At 42.9% G+C, this 25303-nt stretch overlaps 1 protein-coding gene across 7 annotated transcripts in view; it reads left to right on the forward strand.

The window, feature by feature from the left end:
- ALKBH3 (alkB homolog 3, alpha-ketoglutarate dependent dioxygenase) overlaps positions 1-24386 on the forward strand; it is a 39839-nt gene extending 15453 nt beyond the window's left edge. For all 7 annotated transcript variants that reach the window (XM_019477049.2, XM_019477048.2, XM_014602431.3 and 4 more), the window contains 4 exons: positions 1232-1320; positions 4412-4621; positions 22821-22919; positions 23372-24386. In XM_019477049.2, the coding sequence (XP_019332594.1) occupies positions 1232-1320; positions 4412-4621; positions 22821-22919; positions 23372-23458 (485 nt within the window). In that variant the 3' untranslated portion in view covers positions 23459-24386. The remainder of the gene's footprint in view (positions 1-1231; positions 1321-4411; positions 4622-22820; positions 22920-23371) is intronic.
- Positions 24387-25303: the final 917 nt, after the last annotated feature.

Raw genomic sequence — 25303 nt, forward strand, 5'->3', positions numbered from 1 at the left:
TTCACTAAGGGGCACCCATGTTATTTCATAGCCTCTGTTCCTTAGTGCTGGGTATCAGATTATTAAGATTATCTAGCTGGTATAGAAGAAGCACAGAGAACACTGTTCTTAGTGCTGTCAAATGCTTCATGCAAACCTGCTCAAATTTTGCCTTTATTGAGCTGCAAGAGTGAATGCAGATTGGAAAGTGATGCCTGTGAAATCCAGGAAATAGCCATTGGGCTAATTCTGCCTCAGTCTGAAAGTGTTTTTACCATGCTTCAGAAGTACACCGTTACCAGAGATGTACTAATCTGGCCTGGCTGCATACCTTAAACTGTCTCACTCTTGCTGCTACCATATCACTCTTCCCTAAAACTGATGCTAGTATATTAAGCAGCAGTGTATGAAAGCAAAACAACCCAGAACTGCAACTGAGAGTCCATGTTGGCGTCACCATTGAGGCTGTCACAATAGGTTGGCCTGCTGGGGTCAGATATTAGGCTGAGAAATTGAATATATCTATACGGGCCTAGGAATTCATTAATTTAATTGAGATTTGAGACATTTTACCTTGGATCCCACACATTGCATGACCTGCTGTGCATGTGTGGCATGGCAGGGAATGCTGTTTTTGGTATCTGGGATAAAGTTCCTCAGATTCCATTGCACATCTGACTGTGCAGAGGAGCTTTCCTCACGCATGGACTTTTAAAATGCTTGCTGGCAAGCCTGACATTATGGAAGCAGTTCCGCAGTGCTGGGCTGCATGGCGCACCTTTTCAACTCGCTGGGCTGCATGTGAGTGTGCAGAACCCTAGATCAGGGGAGCAGCTCCCCTGTTTTAGGCTTCTGTTCTGGGAGCTTCATGCTACGCGTTCAAATTAAAGTGTGGTACAAACCAGCCACAACGATGTTTCACATCAGATGTTCATGTTATAAATTGCTTGCACATGTAGCATGTTACAGTTTATGGCGTGATTAACATGTTAATCGTGCCATAAATATAACACCTGCCAGGGCCTAAGGTTTGGATCCCATTCAGAGATGTAAGAGCAGGTCTGCATATCCTTGTTCTAGTGACTGCTCTTTGTAGATTTGAAGTGATTTGTTAGGCTTCACCTTTTAATTTTGAATGAGTTATTGGTTTTTTGACTGTCACCTGCAAGAAACTTCTTCACAGGTCTGTACTTTCACTTCCCTGCCTGATTAATATTAGAGTTGTGAAATCTTCCAATTTTTCTTTATCCAGACCTGTCTTTTGAGGAGCCCAGGCTTACATCTTGGTATGGGGAGCTTCCTTACACTTACTCCAGATTAACGATGAACCCAAATCCACATGTACGTATTAATTCACTTGTGACTTATTACCAGAAAAAAAGCTTTTAAAAAAACCTGTTGACAAACCTTTTCTTGGTGATCTGATTTATGATCACCAGAGGAGGCCAGTGCCATGCCTAAAACTCCACGAAGGAAGTATTATTCCTGAACATATGCAGCCCTATAAAAAAAAGCATTCAGAGGAGCATAAACAAATGGTTAGAAGGAAGGGCCTGGGAGTTATCAGTCCTGAGGTCTGTCCCCTTGTTCTGCTGTGGAGAGACCATATGACTTTGGGCAGATCTTTTAACCTCTGTGTGCTTGGTTTTATCCATCTTTTTATCCAGCTTTATGATGGTTATTATGTGACTTCATTGCATCATATGGTTATTGTGAGGCAGAACTAATAACTGTAAAGATACAGGAATATGGATAATGAAAATGGATAAGCTCCCTTTCATAAACATTTAAAATAAACATTTCTACAGCTGCATTTGGGTATATCCTCATCCTGTTTGCAAGTGCAATGAGATTAGCACATGACTTGCCTACTCAATTACACCAGATTGTACTGTATAATTTCCCACGCCATCTTGCTGTTTTGGGAGAGTCAGAAGCCTTTCTAATTGACTTGTTGACTTTTTGTTCATGCTCAGTCACTCTCTCTGGCTTCCAACCTGTCGTCTCCTTAGCCTGTCTCTAGATGTTGCTTTGTTTGGAATTTCCATGGCAGTAGACTGCGATGTCCTCACCATAAATTAAGAGTAACTAGTGAGAGCAGGGTTCTGTGAGAGAGAGTGTGTTGCAGTCTCAGATATCATAATTGCTGCCAAGGAAAGATGCCTTGAAGCATAGCAGAGTTTGAAGGAAATGTTTTTTGCCCAGAATATTTGAATAAGCAATCTGAGATGTGAGGATTTTCAGTCACATTAAGAGTCTTGTGAAGCATACATCATTTACAGCAGAAAAACAAGCAGCCCGTGTACGTGTTAGTAAACTAATTTTTCAAGAAAGTATGGGTGGTGGCTGAGTGACAATACCATATAGTGCCATTCAGCAGTAGTTTGAATCCATCCCTGATAAAGCTATTGCTGCTTAGTTTTGCTCTACGGTATATGAAAGAAGTTGGTAGTTATAGTGTAGAGCACAGTTTGCACTCACTGAGCCCCTGTTCTTACCAAAGAGACACAGGGATTGAAATTATCAATAGACAAAGATGATAGACACTTGTCCCTTCTTGCTCGAGATGAAGTATATTAGTGGGTACATGTGAGAGGAAATTTGTCCTGCCACTATTTTTGCTTTTCCTGTTCCCTGAACAGATGGAGACTATCCATCTTCAGGACATGACACCCTCTTTTTCTGTACCTGTTTTGCACAGGTTATTTTCCCAGCATTATTCCCCACCAGGTGGTGTAAAGCCCACATCATTTTAGTAATACCCAACTGGCAAAGTAACAAAAAGTAGCCCTAAGATCAAGGTTGTTTAGAGTCCAGGTTTGTCACACCTAAGGACCTCTGTGTTTGAGTTTTAGAAGTAGCATCTCATTTCCTTTAAAAAAAAAATACTAAGAGTAGTGTTAAGAACTTGAAATGTTCCCAGATGCCATACACGTCTAGTGGTTATATGACTTGGGGAGTTAAAAAAATCCTTCCTGGTAAACAGCAAAATATATGGTAACATAGTAACCTTTCATAACAAAATGGCTTTTACTGTTTATTGACAGCAGAGTTTCCATTGAATCACACATTTACCACCTGAGGACGTTGCCACTGGGAAATGTTATAGTGGGAATGGAAAGAATCCAATAATCAGCCACTTGCTAGCAAATGCTGTTAGCAACTCTTGCTGAGCCCTCTTCTGCCAACTCATTTTGTATTCCTCACAAACTATAATCTTGGACGTCCATTGTTTTGGTTTTTTTTCCCCATCAGGCAATTCAGTTGTTAAATGTGACATTTAAATGCAGTAAATCTCCATGGATTGCAAGCTATTTTTATACATAATTATTTGCATAATTATTCATCTCATTATTGAGGTGGCTGAACTAGAAATAACTAAGATGAAGAAGACTGTTGTGTTGCATAGCCAGTAAAGTTGAGAGAGAGAAGAAAAGTAGTAAACATGGAGAAGGCAATGCTCTTGTAATTAGGAGTCTCAGCTCCTCATGTCTTTCTCTAAGTTATATTCTGTCCTCTAACAGTGATATATTGTGAGACCTTGAATCAGTCTGTTAAATTTTGCTTCAAAGTTTCCACTTGTGTAATTGAGGATAATCATGATTTAGATCCATCTTATATTGGGGGTAGAAGCATAATTAGTAGTTCAAAGTAGTGTGTGATCTTCAGATGAATGGCACAACGTTAAGCACATAGGATCTTTGTGATTGCTGTAGACTCTGAGCATGGAACGATATTAACAATGCAGTAGCTGCGGTTTACAGAGGCTGAGAGCTACTTATTTCATGAATTGCTGAAAACATAAACAATTGACATTGAACTTAAAACCCAATGGAAAGATTAATTGGATTCTTTAAACTGTACTAATAGACCTGGGAATGGAGAGCCATGCAGTGGCAGTATTATGCAAGTTCTTGCCTTTTACTGCTGTAGACAGCTTCAGATTCAGCGTGCTCTTTAGCTACCAGTTCAAGTTGCTTCACTGTCTTTCAGTGCAGGCATTAAGTAGCCCTCCATCTCTGTTCGTCACCCATAGCATTAACTCAGAGGCCTTGGAACAGGTATAAGTTTCTCTGGTTTCTACATTTCACTTATATTGTTATGAGAAGCCAGATTGCTCTAAGGGGCTAGAATGGCATTCAGATACAGTCAACACAACTCTGTGGAGAAGAGCTACATTTCTACTGCTCCATGGAAGTATGTACAGGAAAAGGTCAGGGGCAGCCTGGTGTCAGTTGGCTTCATATAATTTATGCTGTTTTTGTCACACATGCAACAAGAATAGTAGCCTTTGTTTTTTCTCAACCATGGGGGGAGGGGGGGGGGGAGTTGTTTAACCTTTGCTTCTCGTTTTTGATTCTCTGTTCTGGAGACTTTGGCAATCTTTGCACTGTATTTTCCTTTCCCTTTGACTTTATTTCACTGATTGCAGTGGCATCCTCTGCTGACCTCATTGAAGAAGCACATTGAAGAGGTCACCAGTCACACCTTCAACTCTCTCCTTTGCAATCTGTACCGAAACGAGAAGGACAGTGTTGACTGGCACAGTGATGATGAGCTGTCATTGGGGAGAAATCCTGTCATTGCCTCACTCAGTTTTGGTGCTACACGGGTTTTTGAGATGAGGAAGAAACCCACACCTGTAAGTGTAATCCTTTTTTTTCCCTCTTGTCATTTACAGTAGAGGTCTCCCTGTCAGTCCCCAAGCTGCCTGCGCTTACCCTTACTACAGATACCTGGCCCCTCTGCATCAAGAGTAACCACTGGCATGAGACAGCAGCAGGGAGTACTGTGGAGGGGGATGCTGCAAAGGGGTGGATGACACAGTACAACTGCATTCTGCCCAATCTCTTGTGCTTTATCCAACTTCTTCATGGGCTGGTTTTAGCCCATGGACCATAAGTTGCCAACCTCTGATTTTGAGCATGAACCTGGAGGTATAGATAACAGTGCAAAAGTCCCATTAGCAGTAATGTATGCAATATTGTTCCCTCTGTTTGGGAATCCGTAGATTTTATAGTAATATAGTCTGTTTCATCCACAACCCCCAAACAATGTAGAATAAATTCTACATTGCTTAAATTATAAGATGAGCCCATGTTTTCAGGTTCAGATTTAGGAAAATCAGCCTTTTTCCTGAATGTAAGTTGATAACTATAGAGAAATGCCCTAAGAAAATTCCTGAGAGCAATCAAATAACCCAGAGAAACACCCAAAAGAAGTTAAATGCACTAAAAATGCTTAAAACACCTACAGTGAAAACAAATCTGTTTGATATTTTTATTTCGTGTGCAAGAATCCTTCAAGTACAAAAGTCAAGATTGCTAGGGGTCTGATGGTAGGGTATCTCCGTGTATAAGTTGTGTGTGTTTGAGGGTTTTCCTTTTAAAGGTTTGTTTGCATGAAAAAAATGGTGCTTTATAATTGAAACAATATGGTACAGGAATTAATTTTTCTAGCTCTGAAATGCAGCTACTTCTGGGTAAGAATGTAACAGCTGCATAACAGTGCTCAGCCCTGGAGCATGTAGTGAAAACTCATCTTGGGGACTCCTGTGACCAGGATAGCAACCTTCCCAGTTAGCTAGGGATGAGCCTGGCATTTGGAACAAGCACTCCCATGGAGTGAGCACACGGGCAGAAAGGGGCTGTCATCAAGCAAGCCTGCAGCAGTCTTACTGACAGAGAAGTACATATTTTTATAACCAGTTAAATGATGTCAAGCCTGTAAAATTTGGGGGTCAAAAGCAGCTCCAATGGAGCACTTGTATGCAAACAACTTGGCACAAGTCTCATTCTGGCTCTGGTGTCTGTTAGGATTGAGAGAGAATGAACAGGGGACAATGGGGGGTAGGGGAGATCATTCTAATTTTTTCTGTGATGCCAAACTACCACATCATACTACACAAATTAAGTAGCTGTCATTGCTTGGGTGGGACATATCCCTGGAAAGCCCCTGATCCTGTAGGAAATAGTGTTGATGATTCAATAGATAGCACTTTCTCAATTGAGTCAGTGCTGTGTTAGGCAGTACTGTACATTCAGAAGGGCTGACTTTCCAGTTGAGCTGCAAAACTGAAATCCTGACTATGTGTGGCATCTTGGATTCCATGGTGCATGAGTGAGAGCAAGAGCAACAGCCTGGTAGCTGGACCATATTCTGACTGAGCACTAAGTCTGCCACTGCAGGCTGTATCCCTGCCTGCCTTTCATTAGGCAGTGTTACTGTTATTGTGTATTCCTAAACTGCTGTTGCATTTCAGTTGTGAGAAGAATGTATATCATTCCCAAATGACCATAAAGTGCTTTGCCATGAAATGTGTTTTCTACATGTAAAATGCTGCTGTTGACTGAATCAACTGAAGCAGAAAGACTTTTTGAAAACAACTCAGTTCTCAAGGAAAAATGCCTTTATTTACTTCAAGGAGGTAGGGTACTAAAAGCTGCTCTTCAGTAAGTTCTCTTCAGCCATTTTGTAGTGAACAGCTCTGTGTGAGGGCAGGAATTGTACATTAGTCACATTTCATATTCATTTTTTTTCCCTTCACCTGTTTCTGAGTTCATTATTCCTCTAATGCTCGAGCAAGTGAGGTCACGCAGACTGGTACTTTACATCAGTGTCTGCGGTATTTGTAAGTGCCACTGATGCTCTGATGACAAGATTGAGCCATCAAGAAAGTTGATTCTTCCAGGAAGCTGTTATTGGTGCCTGGATTAATTTCTAGATGTACGGATGTCAGTGTGGAAGTAGAAGTTGAGTTGGAAGCTAGTGAAATTCAGTGTAAACTGTAGTTTCCTTTTAAAATTTGAACACAATATCCTAAATACATACAACTGCTGAGGAAAGCTGCCATTCTGTCTTGCTTTGCAGCTTCTGGAAACTGGTGTCCTGGGGAAAAGGGGAGAAGGCAGCCCCTGCTACACCAGTTTGGCCACGTCCTTTGACCTAGATAGCACAGTTTCTTATGCTTTACTCCAAATTGTGATTTCCTTATAGACACATCCTTTACGCTCCCTTTAGTATTTTTATCCTAAGGCTTCTGACCAGCTGTAAAGGAGGAGTATTCCTTTGGCTTTGCAACGAGGGTATTACTGGCAAGGTTAGTTGCTAGAAAAATACTTGAACTGTGTACTTCTTAGAAGCAGATCACAACATCTTCCTTACACCTCCTGTTTTTTCAGCCCCTTGTCAGCATGTCTGCCAAAGATCTGTTGTGCAATTTGTCTGTCAGGCTGATCTGAAACAGCCATGAACTTGGAGCAGATTTCATGACCTGTGTTCTCAGAGAGGTTGAGCTGGAGTAATATAAATGTACTAGGAGCACTGTTCTGTCTCTTTATTGAACCATTCACGTCAATGACTGATACAGTTAAGACTGTGAAGGAGATTCTCTATAAACTCCTGAAACGTATTTAGAAGTGGCCTTCTCAGAAGCTCCCCGTACTAGATCTCAGCTCAATGTTCAGTACTTTTATAGAGGTTCAACTTAGCTGCGAAAACGGAAGTCTGAATAAATTTGAGTTCAGATAACTGAAAAACAGCTAGAAGATATAAGACTTCTGTGTTATTGTAACTCAGTTATAGGACTAAGATCAAGCCAGGTTTGTGGGAGATGATTAGGTAATTTTTTGGTAAGAAGTGAAGTAGACAAGTTTCTACTGCTCATTTTAGTTTAAGGAAAGGCTGTCTGGCCTTTACCAGGTTGCACCCACCTGGCCCAACAGAGTAGCTTGTGAGTTAGACTGTGTTGTGTCTGGTATGCCTACAGAGAATAACTTATTTTGGGATGCTGTGAGGAATCCTCTCTGCCATATTATGAAGCAATAGATTCCATTTACATGATTATAGTGAGTAAATTTTCCAGACCTGTATATGTGGAAATCTACTGAAACGTCTATGATAGATAAAGAAATAAACGAGCAACAGGAAAAAAATTGTTGTTTACTCCTAAAATACAGGGGGTAGAAGGATGACTAGGTGAAAAAATAGGACAAAGGCTTTTTCCAAATATTGGACTGAAATGTATTTGATTAATATGGCGTATTCTTCTGATCTGAAAGTATAGTACAGTAGAAAATGAGGTTTGCTTAGCAAGTAATTATTATTTTTTTTTTTTTTTTTTGGTGCACTAAGGTTACGATGCTTTTGCTACATGTGCTCACTGGGTGAGTTTATAGTTTTATTAGCCAATTTCCCATCATGAATGATAGAGCGTTTCAGGGAGTGTTTACATACCTCCACGCTCCCACCCCCAGCTCACCCTCTGGGGCTGGCCATGTAAACAGTCCCTCTACTGCTTCTACCACTTCCAGCCTCCAACGCCTTGGTCCCACCCCACCCCACCCTGCCCTCCCACCGACGCCTCCCGTGGAACAGAGGGACTTACCTGCCTCCCTGCCTGAGGAGGTGGAGTCCACGCAGCCAATCGCTGCCGGCCCTCTGGGCTGCACATACGCAGTTGCCCAAAAGCATTATGGACAAACAGACACACGCAGACAGACAGACAAAGCCCTTATTACATTAGAATTTTGGCCAAGCCAGATCAGGTGAAACCACTTAAAATTTTTTCTCTAGCTCTATTTTATATTTGTAAGGGGGAGAGAGAACTCTTGGAGGCTCCTGGCTAAACGTTGGTCCCAGCTAGAATGTTTTAAGGTATAATCCACAGAGCCAAGGTGACCTTTGAGTGGGTTAACATAAAAAGCATTCAGGCACAGGATTACTGTTTAAGTTTAATATTTTTTACAGTGCATTATACATATTCTTTGCAAATTCCAAAAACTGTGGTGTTTTGACTAGCCTACGGTTTTCCTGAGAGCTTGCTCTAATGCCAGAAGCTCTGCAAAGCAGGAGTTGCAGGAGCCATTGATGGAAATTATAGCCTTTCAAAAGGTACCATCAAAGAAGTAATTTTCATATTTTAATGTAATGTGCTATCCTCATTTCCTTCAGGAGAAGATACAGAAGTGGCTTTAGGCATTTGGAGACTGATTGTGCTGTGTTCAAAAGCAAGTTACAGGTCAGAGAATTTAGTCCAGGAAGGAGAAGGGGAATTCTGATTAATAGGCACAAGCATCCAATCCCAGTGTTGTTTATCATCTCTTAATTTTGGGCGCAGCCAGAAGTGTTGCTCCCCGCTGTAACTGAGAAGGCTTTGCAGGAAGCGATCTGGATCTCCTGGAACAAACAGAAGTTCAATGTTGGTTCCAGGGTGGGGGAGATAATCTAGCTGGCGGCTGGGAGTCTACAGCCCATTTCCCCTAGCACCAGCTGCTCCTCTCTCCCAGGCTGTCTTTGTTTCAGAATGGGACGGGGGGGAAAAAGAGCAGAGGGAGCTCGTTCAGGGGGGGTTCACCATCCAGTGCTGGAGGGTGGGGTGGGTTTATTGGAGCCCCCCCCCCCCAAGGAAATAGCTCCTTGCTGGAGGGTCTTCAGTACACCCATCCCACCCTCAAGCTAGGGTTGAAAAAAAGCCTAGACCAAACTCGCTCCTTTTCCCCATTTCCATTCTGAAAACGGCTCAAGGCTGAGAGGCAGCGCAGACAAAAGTTATAGAAGACATTCTGTTTTGTAATGTCTTCATCTGACCCCTCGTGCAATGAGGGTTCAGATTTTTGCCCGGTCAGCCATTTTTTAAGCTGTGTGCAGCTGTGCATTTGTGTTTGGTCATAGGTATAGACCACTTTCTGTGGTCAGATCAGGCAAAAATTGTCGCTTCTGTCTGTGCCCTAGAGTTTCTGTGTATTCAGGATTAACCCTGTGGCCCTTCTGAGAAGTAGTTAAATAAATAAATCTCTTCCTAGACCTCAATCCAGGAATAGAAGGATTGAATTGAACTTTTACTGAGGTGTAATAAATATTTTTTTGGTAATTAGGATTTGATTTGTGGATTTCAAAAGCTGATTGACCTCTTTACTTTTTTGCCTCATGGTCTCTCTCCAGACAAGACATATCAGAATGCAAATTTGGGAACTCTTAACTCTGCCTTGATTGTCAATCAGTTCAGATGATTATGATCTGTCTGGTCACAAATCTACATGTAGTTTCAGTAGGATAGAACAGGGGCTAGCCACCTTTTATAAGAAATGGGCTGGAACAACCTAGCTCTGGTCCAGTGCAGGCCATGTAACTTCAACATTGTGTCAGTGGGGCTTTCCCTGTGCCACTGCTTTTTCACCTAGCCACCCATGCCCCAACTGCAGAGTGGGCACAACTTCTCCTGGATGTGGTCTGGGCACAACTGAAAGCTGCCTGGCCCCAGCACACTCCCTGCCCCTGGAAACTCTGCACCTGCCACTGTCATGCCTCTAAAACCACCCAGCCTGCATTGAACCAGAGCCAGGAGGGTGGGAAGAAGCAACACAGGCACAGCTGGAAGCTGCCAGGCTCCAGGGCAGTCCTCACTGCCCTATCCCGCCCAGCACAGACATGGATGCAGGCACAGGCAGCGCGCTCCAGCTCCATTGCTGACCCCCTGGGGTAGAGGATTTGCCTTCTTACTTTTCCATACTGATGTGTTCTCATATGTAGTGATACTGACTGGATTTCACTTCTGACGCAGTTTCATTGGCGTTTGGACAAAGTTACCACTGTGTATTTTGTATAAATGGATTTGGAATCCTTTGGGTTGCAGGATGTCACATAAGCTCAGGTTGATCTGCGGAAAGTTTTGTGCACATCTGGCTTTTGTCTTGTTTGTCAATACTGAGCTCTGTGAATGGCATTCATCATGCAGCAGATCAGTGGGTACATCTACACAAGATGCTGTACTGCAAAGTAGTATAGTTTACTGCACAGTAAACCTCACTACTCATGAGTAAATTTGCTACCTGTAAATGCAAATAGCAAATTTACTTGTGAGTAGTTGCTGCACAGTAACGCACATGTAGATGCCTGACCGGGAGCAAACCTGCTCCCAGTCAACCAACCACCAGGGGGCGGGAAATTGTTCCCTGCTCCCAGGAGCTGCCTGCTGCCAGATTAGGCTCTGTCACTGGAGCCCAGGTGGGGACTATGTCCCCCTGTCCCAGCAGCAGGGAGCTTCAAGCCCCCAACTTTCTCATCACGAGCAGGGGGCTGGGTGATTCTTATCTCCCAGCACTAGCCCATGAGTGCTGGGAGATTCAACCTGTTCCCCACCCAGCTGTGTGCTTGTGGATCTGAGCATGGAACAAGTTCCCAACCCTCTGCCTCACGATTGTGGAGCAGGAGTGGAAAACTGTCCCGGTCAGGGGCAGGTCCCAGCCCCACGCCCTGATTGGGTGATTGAGGCAGGGGACTTGGAAAGAGCTGCAGAGGTGGGGCAGGTCCCAGCCCCCTACCCCATCCACCAATGGGGCAGCTACTAGCGAATCCCTGACTGGGAGCAGGGAGCAATATCCCAGCCCTGGCCAGGAAACAGCTGTCTCCTGGCCCGGTGTTCCCTGCCAGCTCCTGAGCCAGCACCCACAGTGGAAGCAGGGGCCCAGTGCAGGGCTGCAGGAAGTGGAAGTAGTTTGCTGCTAGGAGCAGCAAATCTGCTCCTACGTCCCTGCATGTGTGAGAGCATTTACTCATGAGTAGTTTACTTGCAAATAAACTGATCTCAGATCAAATGCATGTGTAGACACACCTGGTGAATCTCAAACAGACTGCTGCAGCATAATGCTGGGGTGTCATGAGATGCTTTAAAGGGTGCCATGGGGTGCCACACCATGTTAGATGTGCAGATACCTGTATATGATTCAAAAGATAAGCCCAGAGATGTCAAATAGGAATCTGTAATGACAAAAACATTATGACCTGTTGTGGTCTTTTTGTTTTCTTTGCAAAAGAATTGTTTTGTTAGTATTCTACAGTCAAGAAACTAGTAAAAGCTAAAGAGTTGGCATTTTCTGAGGGATATCTTGAATCTAACAAGAGGTGCCTTATGTCTAAGAAGAGCTGTAATAAACCGAGTCAGAATTTAGAGACATGAGGAGCCTGTTTTGGTTTCTGCTAATACAAGAACGTAGCCTCCGAGGAGAACTGGCTGATTCAGCTTCCAACCAATGCTTGGAAAAACAGGAAGCATGCATTTCAGAAGGAAATCCCCCTTCAGATTGGTTAAGGAAACTTGGCTTGGAAAAAAGCAACATGCCAAAAAACATTTTGTTTTAGTCCCCGGAGTAAACTTTCAAGATGATACTTTTTAAATTCTGTCTTCTGAGTTGTGTCTTTTCAGTCTCTTAGAAGTGACTTCATTCTGTGGTGTTATGAGATGCATTGTCTCTACCCTGAAGTGTCTGTTTCCAGCTTGTCAGCGCAAAGTCTGTAGCGAAGTAAACTAGCTCTCTTTTGTCTTTGAGTTCTCAGTCTATTGGCTCACTTGGAAAAACTTCTCTTGCCGGCTCCTCTTTATTTTTTACTATTGTAGCATCTCCATGTACTGAGATAGCAGGTGAGTGCCTTGCTGTGGAGACAACGCTCACCCTGATTCATGCACCAGAGCCTGCTGACTTAGTGTGTTCCAGTTGCCTTTTCCAATACCAAATGCATCACTTCTTCATTGTACCCCACCTGTGCATCCTCTCACTATTTCCCATAGCTGAAAGCCCCCTTGTCCCCTGCTCTTGTATGAAGTGTTCTACTTTATGTAGGGGACTGATTTTACAGTCATGTTTGGATAGATCCCTCTGATACAGGCTTATTACTGTTATTGCTTTTGTTATCACTCTAGCTCATTGAAACTGTCCAGACTCATTGATCAGGCTCTCTCTGACACTGATCATAGAAGCTGAACAAAAAGGGTTAAGCGCAGTTCATTGATGTTTTACCAGGCTCCTGTGGCCGCATGAAACCACCTTGTTGCTGGCTTCTCCGTGCTGTAAGGATTCATCTGGGGCAGTTACCCAGCTAGCTGCCGCATGAGCTGTGAAGGAAATTACACAAGCCAGTTGGCAGGCTGCTATTTCTCAGTCTGTAACCAAGGAAACTGATGGATACAGGTTGGGAGCAGTGCGTGTGTTAGATAACAGCAGGATGTTCGTGATGTTCTGGAAGTGTTGGTACCCAAACCTTAGTTTCATAGCAAACAACCTTTGTGTAGTTCTGTCCCATGAGACATTAACGCAAGGTCCTTTCTGTTATCCATGGGTAGTTGTGCAAGCTAAAGGTAAAGTTCTTGTACTTTTTGGAAAGATCAGGACTGTCCTTGTGGTGTGACTGTCATAATAGCCAAGGAGCACGGGTCTCTTGGCGTACATAAAAGACATTAGTGTATTTACTCAAATCCAAGACAAGGTCCCCCCAGCCCAGTCAGCAAAGAGGGAAAAGCCTTGTCTTGCATTAGAGCACGGGTCTGGCACAGGTAGCAGCTCAGCTCTGGCTTTGGCCCTGAACTCCATGCTGAAGTCTGCCCCGAGACAGAATGCTGATCCCTTGCCAAATGAGCCATGCATGCAGAGAGAGCACAAAGGAGAGCTGTAGGGGAAGAGGGAAACCTGCAGCCTGCCCCCCACCCTCCCCACTCCTGCTTTACCTTCTGCTCTGACTCCAGTCCCTCCAGTTCTGACCTGACCCCGACAGGAACTGATGCTACTTTTCCTTGGCCAGGCTAAACTGGGACTGGGCAGGGCTTGCACTGCTGCTAAGTGCCCTGATCCAGAGCAGAGCTGCAGCAGAAGGTTGGAGAAGGGGACACAGGTGGTGGGAGGCAGGTTGCAAGGAGGGAGCAGGGGGTGCAGGAGGCAGGAAGTGTGGGGCCAGGTAGAGCTGCAGCTGAAGGTAAGGGGAATAGGGAGGCATGGTGTGGGAAGAAAGAGGTGGGATGCAGGTTGCGAGAGAGCAGCAGGGGGTGCTGGGGACGTGGAGCAGGCACAGGTACAGAGGGACAAATATCACATGGTGGGGAGCAGGCACAAGGGGGAAGGTACAGACAAAAAGGGAAAAGGGGCAGAAGAGCAAGGGGTAGGTGTCTGGCTCCTCTTCCCCTGCCATAGAAGTGGGGCAAATTTAAGATGACCTTCCACCAATTAGATTCTGTACATGGAAAATTACAACAAATTTGTAATTGTCTGTATATAGAGACTAATTCTTGGGGAGGGAGGTGGACTTAAATTTGAAGTCATCTTGGATTCGCGTAAATATGGTAAGTCCTTGATAAGGAAGAAAAAGGCTCTTTCAGGTGGAATTTAAAAGAGGATAGACAACATGGAGGAGAGAAGCAGGAGGGGTTGTTACTCATGGCAGAAGCTGCAGAGGAGAAGGCTTCTAGCTCCAGTGTTGGCAAGACTATAATATGGACAAACCTGCTTAGCTTCTTTACAAAGGAAGGGAGAGCTGCTTCTTGGGAGCTCTGGCTGTTTTGATGCAACTTCTACATCCTGTAGTGATACAAGCTAGCTAAATTGTCCGAACTTAGACCCTGACTAAAGCTGGGTTAAAGTTGGAATGGCTTCTCTACAGAGCAGACATAACAGTGCATCATATAGTTTGTATCACTATTTTTGATAGCGATAAAATTGTTATATTTGTCTATACCCAAAGAAGATAGAGGGGGAGGCTGCTGCTAGACAAGTGGATGAAGAGAGAAGCCCTGCTGGAATCAAGATACTTTAATTATAGGTGTAGTAGACCTGACTAGATAGACATGAAATCTGTTAAGTCATCTTGAGAAAGATAATGAAGAGATTTTAAAACAGTGAAGATAAGATTTCTTTTTACTGGATCCTGAAGAGGCCCCCAGTGGGTTGATGTAAGGGGTAATGTGACTGTATGTTTAAGGCAGACATGCACTCTGCCTTTGGCTATAAAGCAGGGACCTGAAGCAGTTAAGACAATAAGGACTTTAGCAAAGGTGTGATGGAGCAACAGATTAGTAGGCAAAATTGCACAGATGAAAATGAAAGAAAGGAATGTAAAGGGGCCAGAGGACATGGGGAGTCCAAAATGACAGACAGAGGAGCCAAATAAGAGATCTGAACTGAAGGAGGAAATTAGAGCATTTGGAGTTCCAGGAAGATGATTCTTTTGTCCAAGTCTTAATCAGGGGCCTGGTGGTCCATCCCTCTGAGTTCTGTTCTTGGCTCTGACACTGGCTCTGGGACCTCATGCACCTCTTTGTGCCTCCCGTTCCACAGTGATAAAGCTGAGCCGCAATCCTGATCTCTGCAGAGTGCCCCAAGGATTCGTTAATTTTAAAAACTGCCTTGATATCCTTGGACGAGAACAACTGTATCACCTATAAAGCAGTATTTTTGAGTAAATATTTGTATTCAGATATCAACAGATTCCCTGCTCAAGGGCAACAGAAAAACTGTCTGGGAACAAAGCAAATGCGAAAAACAAAGTGAGCAGAGCTCAAGCAAAACAAGGCATGCATTACAAAATCATCTGACAGCACGAGCACTGCCCTGAAGCAGACCAGGCGTAGGCTTCGTGAGAAGGGAAAGTGCTTTCTGCTGAGTGATCTGTACCTACACTAATACCAGTAATGGAAATGTCAGGGAGTTGACACCATTTTCTACCCACTCTGGAATCTTTTCCAAAAAAGCAGCTAGTCCCCCATGCCCTCATTTTAAAATGCTTCCTCATGTCCTGAGTTCAGTCAAATAAAGGGTAGAAGCAGTTGGTTGTTTGCTTTACAGATGGCATGTTAAATTCCTGGTTCTCACTGCTGTATACTGGGATCTTGTATCCTGTCTCTGCTGCCTGCAGACCCAGTAAGTGTTTTGATAGAGCTAAAGGCATTTGGCACTGACCCTGCTGAGGGAAACTTGGCTCAAACACAGTAACACCTTTGCCAAACTTTCTTTTCTGAAACAAAGGTTGCCTCTGTGCCTGCCCAGTCCTCGCTCATAAACCAGGTACAGAGCCTAGTTGTCTACACTATGGACCTAATGTTCAACAGTGCTATATGTGTTCTTCCTTTCTCTTCTGTTAATCACTTTGTCTTCTGCCAAATAGTGTGAGTACAGCTTAATGTCCCTGTGGTGTCAGGAGAAGGTTAGCAGGTTGCCGCCATAGCTCAATATATGACACAAGCTGGCACTTAGGAGCAGCTGAACCAGGTCCTTACTTCTGATGTTAATTAAAAAATGTCTTGATATCCTTAGATGAAAAGAACTGCATCATTGTTAACCAGTGTTGGCTTTACTTTATTCTTCCTTGCTGAAACAATGCTTTTCAATGTGTCAGCTGTAGGGTTTTGGCTGGCTAAAATTCTGGGGTGTTCAGGTGACTCTTCACGTGACCTTCTAACGTGAATGCCTAATTCCTTCCATCTACAGCACAAGATGCTTCTGCACAGTGCTGGGCCCATCTGCTGTCAGTGTCCTCTTGACAAATCAGTGTGAGAACAGCAACAACAAAAGGAAGCAAGTGAGCTTCCAAGCTGGAGTGCTACCCTGTGCACAGCAATTGTGTGATAGGGCCACAGGATTCATTCATAGGACTTTTGAGTATTGTAAAGGGGCTTTCCAAACTGCTGTAGTAGTGCAGAATTAGTGTTGCTGTGTGTCTTCAGCCCCTTCCTGTGCTGCATTGAGGGGACTTTGAGGCTCACATAAACTTGTACTAGTGCATCTCATGAAGAGAATAATTCCACACTGAGTTTAGGTGTGAATAAGACCTAACAGATGTTTTGCAACTCTAGTTTTGTTGATTTTGTGACACTGATGTTTGGGAACAGGTCAAACATTGCCTAGGATCTAGGAAGGTAGCTGTGTTTTCTTATTGTTTCCTCTTTATAAACAATAAGTAGAGTTAAAGAAGAAATTGAAAATATATTATCCAGTGGACTGGGGAATATAAAACCACATTTTTATTGGTTGTCAAATTGAAAACTGTTAGAACAGTGAATCTTACTCCATCAATAATACAGATCAGTTTTTCTAGCAGGCCTTTATTTCAGGGGCTGCTGTTTTAGTAGTGACCATTTTTGCATCCCAACATTAATTTTTAGTTTAGTTTATTAAAACCTTACCTTTTCTCACGTGGAAAGCAGAGGATCATTTTTTTACCACAAACTGTCTGACTTCTAAAAACCCAGATGAGCTTATTCTGTCCAGAGATAAGGGTTCTATAACAGACTCAGAAGGTCATATTGATGATTTCTTTTTGGCACAGGAGCTGAAATGAAAACTGCATGCATGCCCATGTGGCCCTAACAGGAATGAAAACTTGTTCTCGAGGGGAGATTATGAGTAAAGCCAACAGTTTAGGCTCAGAAAGGTACAATGTAATACACTAGAACAGGGGTGTTCAGCCTGCAGAGCCAGGGTATCCGGCTCACAGGGCTTCCCATAAGTTAGGAAATTTGGTAACAGGGGACCAGTAGCCATTAATACTGGCAACGTCCCCCACCACCAAATTCTACCTCCTCCCCTACCCTGGTACAGCCAGATGGGGTCCTGCCATAACTACCCCAGGCACTGGATCTGAACCAGTGACTGGATCCAGCTCACCAATGGACTGGGCCCTGCCCATCCAGTCTGCTGCCCAAAAAGGTCAAGCACCACTGCACTGAAAGATGCTGCTTTACCTAGCAACAAATCTGAACTGTCTTCAATAGACAGGTTCTCTTATCAGATTAAATCTTCTATTCCAGTTTAACCACACAGAGTGGAGAGCAAAGAAGTATTCACTCTTGCCCAGACACAAAACAAACTGATATAATCCTGTGAAAGAAAATGGACCATGCACTGGCATTTATCTGTTGGCAGTAAAGTCATCATTGTTACAACAGCCCCTCCGCCCCAGCCTCTCAGAAATTTATAAAGAAACAAACAAAAAATCCTTTGCTCGTTGCATTTGGCTTCTTGGGATACTTTCAATAGAGCAAGGTGATTAGCTAAAAATTCTTGGACATTTCATAATAACTTTTTTTTTTTCCTAGCGAGGTTTGTCCTTGCAAAGAGACATGATTCTGAGCGCCTTCAGCATTTGCTGATTTTAGGCCAACTTAGGTATATTTGGTATCTTAGCCACTTGGCCCTTAGATATCACTGATGGCTTATTGTCCGCTCAAGCATTGGCTAAAGCAGTGGTTCTCAACCTTTTTAGACTCAAACCGCATCCCATCAGACTGAAGGCAACCCTCCATAACTTTTGTGAATTGAGCAGCATCCCCATTCAAAAAATAATTTACTACAGTGCCTGCCTCCTTGCAGAGGGGTCAGACAGTGGGGGTGAGGACATGGCCAAGCAGGGGGAGCCTGAACCTGCCCTTATCTGCTTGTCTCCTCACACCTGGAATCTGAACCTGCCTATATCTGCTTATCTCCTTGTGCTTGCTGTGGCACCCTTCAAAGGATTGTAGGGTGCCCCAGCATCCTGGCTAAGAATCACTGGGCTAGGGAAATGATCTTAGTCAGCCACCCTGTGACTAACTCTGGCTGCTGGGCATGAGCAGATGATAGCATTGGTGCTGAGACAATTCTGGTTTTTGGTTATGTGGAGTCCGTTAATTGGGGATTGATCTGAGACCTGTCAAACTCTCTTCACTTTAAGACATCCGCCTGGATTCACACCTCTATTTTAGAGGTGAAGGCATTGTCTACTAAATCCTCCTTCTGCTGGTTTTCTGCTCGTGTTATTTTTGTATTGAGAATTGTTCTTACCCAGATCTATGCTTGTTTTAAGATTGAGATGCAATTTTTTTAGTGGTAGTGATTTTTGCTTCATTCTTCTAGTGCCTACATGATCTCTCAGAAACCATTGAGCACTTATCTGTCTAATACAGGGGCAGGCAAAATCCGGCCCACAGACTGGATCTGGCTGGCAGTGGACTCCATTTCCCCTGCCTGGATGCCTGGGGCCAGTTTCCATGGAGTCCCCAGCAGCAGCCAAGCTGTGATAGCATGGGGCTGGGGTTTCCATGGAGACCAGCCCCAGCAGCACTGGCAGGCAGCAGTGACACCAGCTTCTTCCTGGCAGAGGACCTGAAGGGGGGCTGTGCCACGGGCAGGCAGGAGCAAGGTGGGCTCAGCCACCGCTGCCTGTGCAGGCGGGCAGGGGTGGCTATGGGGGGCTACAGGGAACTTTGAGGTGGTGGTAGCCCCCTGCAGTGCCACCCCTGCTAGCAGGGTATACAGCAGAGTGGGGAGCTGCTCCGGAGCCAGGCTGGGATCTTGCAGTGGTGGCATCGTGGTCCAGAGCTGGGGCAGAGCTGTGATCTGCGGCCTGCATGCCCTGGGCAGGGGTGTGCAGGCAGAAGATCACAGCTGGGCCCCAGTTCCAGACCATGATGTCACCACTGCTAGGAGCTGCCATGCAGGCAGGGGCTGCTGGGAAATGGAGTCCAGCCTCTGGCCGGGTCTGCCATTTTGCCCACTCATGGTCTAATGTATATCAAGTAGGGCACCCCAAAATGAAGCACCCAAAAGGTAAGCTTTTTTCCCAAAAATACAAAATACAGGTGTTTCTGCAAGTGGAAAATAGTGTTGGAATTAGAGGGTGTTTGTTTGGCTTCTTAGGGTTTTTTGTTTTAAGGAAATTTGCTTATAATTTTCTGGGCTTTTATTACTGCTTCCATTTTTTTCTCTCCTGTTCTACCTCTGGGAGTATTAGGAAATAGCTGTTCTTGAATAACTGCATCTAGATGATCTGAGAGCTGAGCTTTCCTAACATTTGCTTCAGTTTCAGAAATTTGACTGTGTATCCATGAGCTGGGCTAATTCTTATTCTAAGTACCCCTCCTCTTAGTCTAAGTTGAGCAATGCTGTTTCCAGCTGACATGGACTCCACTTGTCTTGTAAATGACATAAGTTTTTGGGCTCACATCTCTTTCCCTGATGCACACTTATATGACATTCTGCTCTGCAAGTAACAGCCTTTGTTCAGTTCACTCTGGAGTAATTGCCATCTCCTGAGCTGGGCCTGGAATATTTTAGCACCGCTTCCTCCCAGCTCCCTCCAGGCCAACTGCAATGAGTGAGATTTTAGGGGTGTGCTTATAATCATTATATAAAAAGAGGGGTAAGAGGCACTGTCTCTCTTTTCAAATAAATTAATGAGATGGGAGAAAAACAATTTGAAGCATGCATTCAGAATCTGTGTTAAGATTTGTGGCTGTGCTTTACAGGGACATTGTCAAGGTTTAGAAGTTTAAAACCTGAACTACATTTTCTTTCCTCAGCTGTTTGCCATCACTGTACATGTTGTATCTTTTCTGTGAACGAATAACTGATTCAGTGACTTCTCTTGCTTAGTCTATTCTGCTCTACCCAATCTGCTTGGGGACAAAAAGCCGGCAGCTCTGCCCTTAGAAATGACCCTAACATGACAAATGGGTATGCATACAAGCCGTATTTTGGAAAGACTTCCAGTTACCAATTCATTGCATGCACCCCAAAGAGACCCAATGGCAAACCCATATGCTTCTAACCCATCCTTGGGACTTGACTGTATGCTAACAAGCGGTGCATATTTTTGCAAGGCAGACACTTAATTATAAAAGATTTCATTTTCAGGTTTCTCAAGATTAGATATAAACATTGACCTAAGTGTATCCTCTTTATTAGTAATGTTCAGGATTTCTTTTAATACTGCAGATATTCAGTACTTGAATTTCTACTTTACATCTCCCTCAGCAGCTCAATTCGGGGTAGAGAGCCCTTACCAGGCATGGATGGCCCAATTGGCAATAACATTTCAAAAGAGCCAAAATAAATATTTCTGGTCTTTGGTTGGAAAGAAGCTGGATTTCATATTCACAGTTTACAGTAATAATAAAATCATTTCTGTTCCAACAGTAAGTTAGGAGGATATTAAACAGCAGCTGCTCAAGCTAAATATTTTCAGATCTGCAGGACCAGATACACTTGATTCTGGAAGATTTGATTAAGAGCTTCTTTTTATAGCTATTGTTGCTGCTCTTTAACAAGAAAAATCTTGAAATAATGTGATCTCAGAAGACAGGGAAGAAATTAAATGTTGGTCCAGTATTTTAAAAGGGTACACAGGAAAACCTAGTTAACGTTACATCAGTTTAGCCTAACACTGAACCCAGGTAAAATCATGGAAAGGCTGATAAAGGACACAGTTAGTAAAGGACATGGGCAGATGTACTGTTTCACCATTTTAAGCTGAGGGTTGGAGTTTACCACTCAACACTGTGAATTGGTGTTGAATGGTATCATCTGTATCTGTTTCCTCAACAGGTGTATCTGTTTCCTCAGTCCCCATTCCTAACCAGCAATAACTTACCCTAGAATGAAACACCATAAATGATCACAGTCAAGCTTCACTTGTGAGAGACTATGACCAGACAGACAAGTTATACTAGGGTCAGTTGTACTGCAATAAGGTCTTTAACCAGCTCCATTTCTCCCTCCTCTCCCCCATCCGCCCTCCCCTCCAGCCTCTCCAGTTGTTTAAGTCTTTTGTCAGTTCACGCTACTTAAGGAATTACAGCAGAATTAATACCTGTCAGTGTCTACATGATTTTATGGAAAAGCATTGTCAATCTTGATAATGAGTTTATGATGAGACTACCTTGGTTGATAAGAATAACTGTCTTGCATAATAGACTCCAGTAAGATACTTGACTTTGTACTGTTTAATATCCTAATTGAAGAAATAATAAACCCTGTATAGAAAATCAGTGTAGCACGTACTACATGAGTTAAAAACCGTTAACTGGCAGATCTCAAAATGAATAGTAAATGAGGGATCCTCCTGTACTGATGGTATTCCTACCAGGATTCAACAGGGATTTGTTCTTAGCTCTGTGCTATTCAATATCCTTGTCTATGATTTGGGGGGAAAAAAACAAATAAAAAGGCTGTTATAAGGTTACAGATGACGTAGACACTTTGGTTGGTTCTACAAAACTCTACAAAGTTCTACATATGGGTGGAGTGGTAAACTGGGCTTTCTTGAACAACTTGTATTTTAATGATGTCATATATCTAGGAACCAAGAGCATAGGTCATGCTTACAGGATAAGGGACTATGTTTTGGAAAGCAGCCACTCAAAATGAATTTTGAAGGTCAGAGTAGGTAACCAAGTGAAGGTGAATTCTCAGTACCCCCTACTAGTTACTAGGACAAATGGATTCTTTAAACAGATAAGTAAGATATTATGAAGCAGGAAAATGCTGTGTAGAAGTAGAGAGGTGTTGTTACCATTGGGTATGACATTAATGAAACCACTTCTGGAATATTGTATCCAGTTCTAGTATTTCCACTCCCCCCCGCTTTTTTTTTAAAGCATATGATGAATTTGAAGGCATAGAGAAAATTTTCCATAAATGATTTGTGATCTGAAAAACCAACCTTACAAATTTGAGACCAAAGAAGCTCCACCTTTTAAATTTACCAAAGAGAAGGTTAAATGTTACTTGATTGTGGTCTGCAGGTACCAACAATGGAAAAAGATTTCCAGTAGCAGGAGGCTACCAGTGAGATCATGCTGATGTGGAAAGGGCGCAAATCCTACTGGATTGTATAATGGCTGGAAGCTGAAACTAGCCAAATTGAAAGTAGAATTAAGGCAACAAATTTTGAGGAGTCTTACTAACTGTTGGAGACATGGTGGATTCTTTGATGTTAAGTGTATAAAACAAGATTGGATATCTTTCTAAAAATGGGACTGTAGCTTAGCTAGGAGCTCTGCGTTTGATGCAGAGACAGCTGGTTGTTGTGTGGCCTGTGTTTTTCAGGAAGTCACAGTGAGGAATCGCAATAGTTCCTGCTGTTCTTAAAATGTAGCAAATCTATGAATCTTTGTGAAACATTGCACAGTACAGAAGCCTCTTCAGATCAAAAGTCAAGGCCTTGCTGGCATTTTACTGGTGAAATGTGTTTTAAGCTTAGACACGGAAGCCCCAGCACAGTGTTTCCCATTCATATAAGTGTGCACCCTTTTGTCTGTCTTTTAGGAAGAGAGTGGAGATTATACGTATGTGGAAAGAATACGGATTCCACTGGATCATGGCACTTTACTGATGATGGAGGGAGCAACTCAGGAAGACTGGCAGGTAAGAAAACCTGAATGACATGAATAGGCCTTTCTTTGGTTGTGGTAGAGTTTGCTGGGTTTCCACAGAGCATCAGAGACATGAATTTTAGGCAGAAGTATTGGGAGACGCTTGCTGTGCAATAATGTAATATTCTACCATGCATTAATAGTGCCTGCCATCCCATGATCAAGGCATCCCAGAAAAATTCATTACCTAAATTTCATTTCATTTCTAAGTGACCTACAGGAATTGGCTAATCTCATACGCAAGCATTAGTGCATCTGGGGAGACAGCTAAAAATGCTGAAAAAATATTTAATGAGCCTAGAACAGTCAAGAGTTGGTCATTTTCCTATATGAAAAATATCTCCCTCTTAGAAAATGGGTATAAAAATGTGTTGTATTTGCATATTAAATTATTATTTAATTATGAAACCCCACCCCTTTTTTTGGTCATAATGTCACTTCTAGCATCGGGTGCCTAAGGAATATCATGCCAGGGAAGCACGGATCAACTTGACCTTCAGGACCATTTATACAGGACATGAGGGATTTTGAAAGTGAATGACGGCAACTGTTTTGAGCATTACTGGATATATGTTTATGGCAGATGGAAAACCTTGGACTTTCTACTGCTGTTGTGGAGCAAAAAAACCATAGTGGATTCAGAGTTACTTTCAAACAGATGAAACAGAAGAGAAAGAAGTTGCTGTCTTGGAGATTAGTAGCAGTCAGAAGCTTCCTGTGACGCATGTATTAAAGCATTTTGTTTTCAGAAATGATATATAATAACAACTGACAGTAAATCATAGTTTTTGGTTGGTTTATTTAACCGTTTTCATAAAAGGAAACTGGTCAGTCTTTTATGAGGTAAAAGTGCTTACATGGAATTAAAGCTCTTAAAGTTTGCCTACCATGTGGAAAGAAGATTCAGTAAGCAGGGTTTTTGGTGTTTTCTCTTGATACAATACAAATTGATTCATACAGTCAAGACAAAGATTGGGATTCTTTTTCCTTACAATAATATTAGTGAAATGTGACAGGTTACAGGCCTATGTGTAAGAATAAGTGTACTTTGCACTTCTACATCGTTGATTCAGGAAAGCAGAGCACTTGGAATGTTATCTGGATATTGTATGCTGCTTTTCATTTATGATTACAAAGTAGTTTATAAAGAAGGGATAAATATCATTATTGTTGTTTGTGTTATAGTATCATAAAGACCCCAGAAGAGAGCAAGGCTCCATTTTGCTGGGTGCATTACAGTCTTTGTCCTGAAGTTCTCATCTACATAGGCAGAACAGGCAGAGGTACGAACAGAAACAAGTGCAGAGGAGAGAAGTGATTTAGCCAAGAGTTGCAAGTCAGTGGCATAACTGAAGACAGAACACAAATCTCCCAACTGCAAACTCCTAGCTGGCCTTAACTGTTAGAACAAGTTGTGTCATTGTTTTAATATTAACAAATAAAGTCTTGCTGCATCCTGGTGAGCTTTATGAATATTTTCTGTAATGTTGTAGATAAGAGAACTAAGGTGCCAAGAGACAGGTTGCTTTTGAGAAGGCGATGAAATAATTGGGTGCCTCACGTTTTCGAGCATCCCTATTTGAGACATTTTGGCCCTTTTTCTTTTCCCGTATACTGATGACTTGTAAATCCTGTTAGCTTTATTTAGAGTTGTGGGTGCTCAGCACTTTTTGAAGATCAGAACTCTTACTACTAAAATGAACAACCAAATTCCTAGCTACTTCTCAAGATTTGCATGAGTTATTTTTCTTTTCTAGCACAGTGAGGGAATGGCAGCTCTATAAATAGAGCTTCGAACTTGCGACTTTCCCTTCTGTGTTCTTACCAGTAGAGGTTGCTTCCAAATGTATACCTATTCAGAGAAGTTCAATGTCCTACGGAAAATTTCCATCAAACTGCTGGAGTTAGATTGTCAAACCACCCAAACTTAGGTAGTTTTCCTGGACCATTTTAAAGATTGCCTTCCCTAGCTGCCTTGATCCTTGTTGGAACCATTAAACTGATGATCACTGCACCTATGCAAAGACAGAAGCACCATGGGTATGGCTGAGTACCCAGTATAGTCATTTGGCCATTAACTATGGCAGGCTGTAAGATGGTTATGTGTTCACTTGCTATATAAAGGAGGGGCTGTGCATGGATAAATATCCTGTGTGTTGTTACTCATCAGCTATGTTAGGCTGGGTGATGCCTCTCTCTGGTGTCAGAGCAAATCAGCAGTTAGAAAAAGCCTATCCTCTTTTTCTTAGCCAGTGCTGTCTTCTGCATTGTGGATGAAAATTGCTCCCTGTTGAGAACACTCAAGTGACTAATAGTCTATTATGCATAAGTTTTGACTGTTATTGGTTATAGTAAAAGATAGGTTCTCATGGCACT

The sequence above is a fragment of the Alligator mississippiensis genome, chromosome 2 (assembly GCF_030867095.1).
Source record: "Alligator mississippiensis isolate rAllMis1 chromosome 2, rAllMis1, whole genome shotgun sequence".
NCBI lineage: Eukaryota > Metazoa > Chordata > Crocodylia > Alligatoridae > Alligator > Alligator mississippiensis.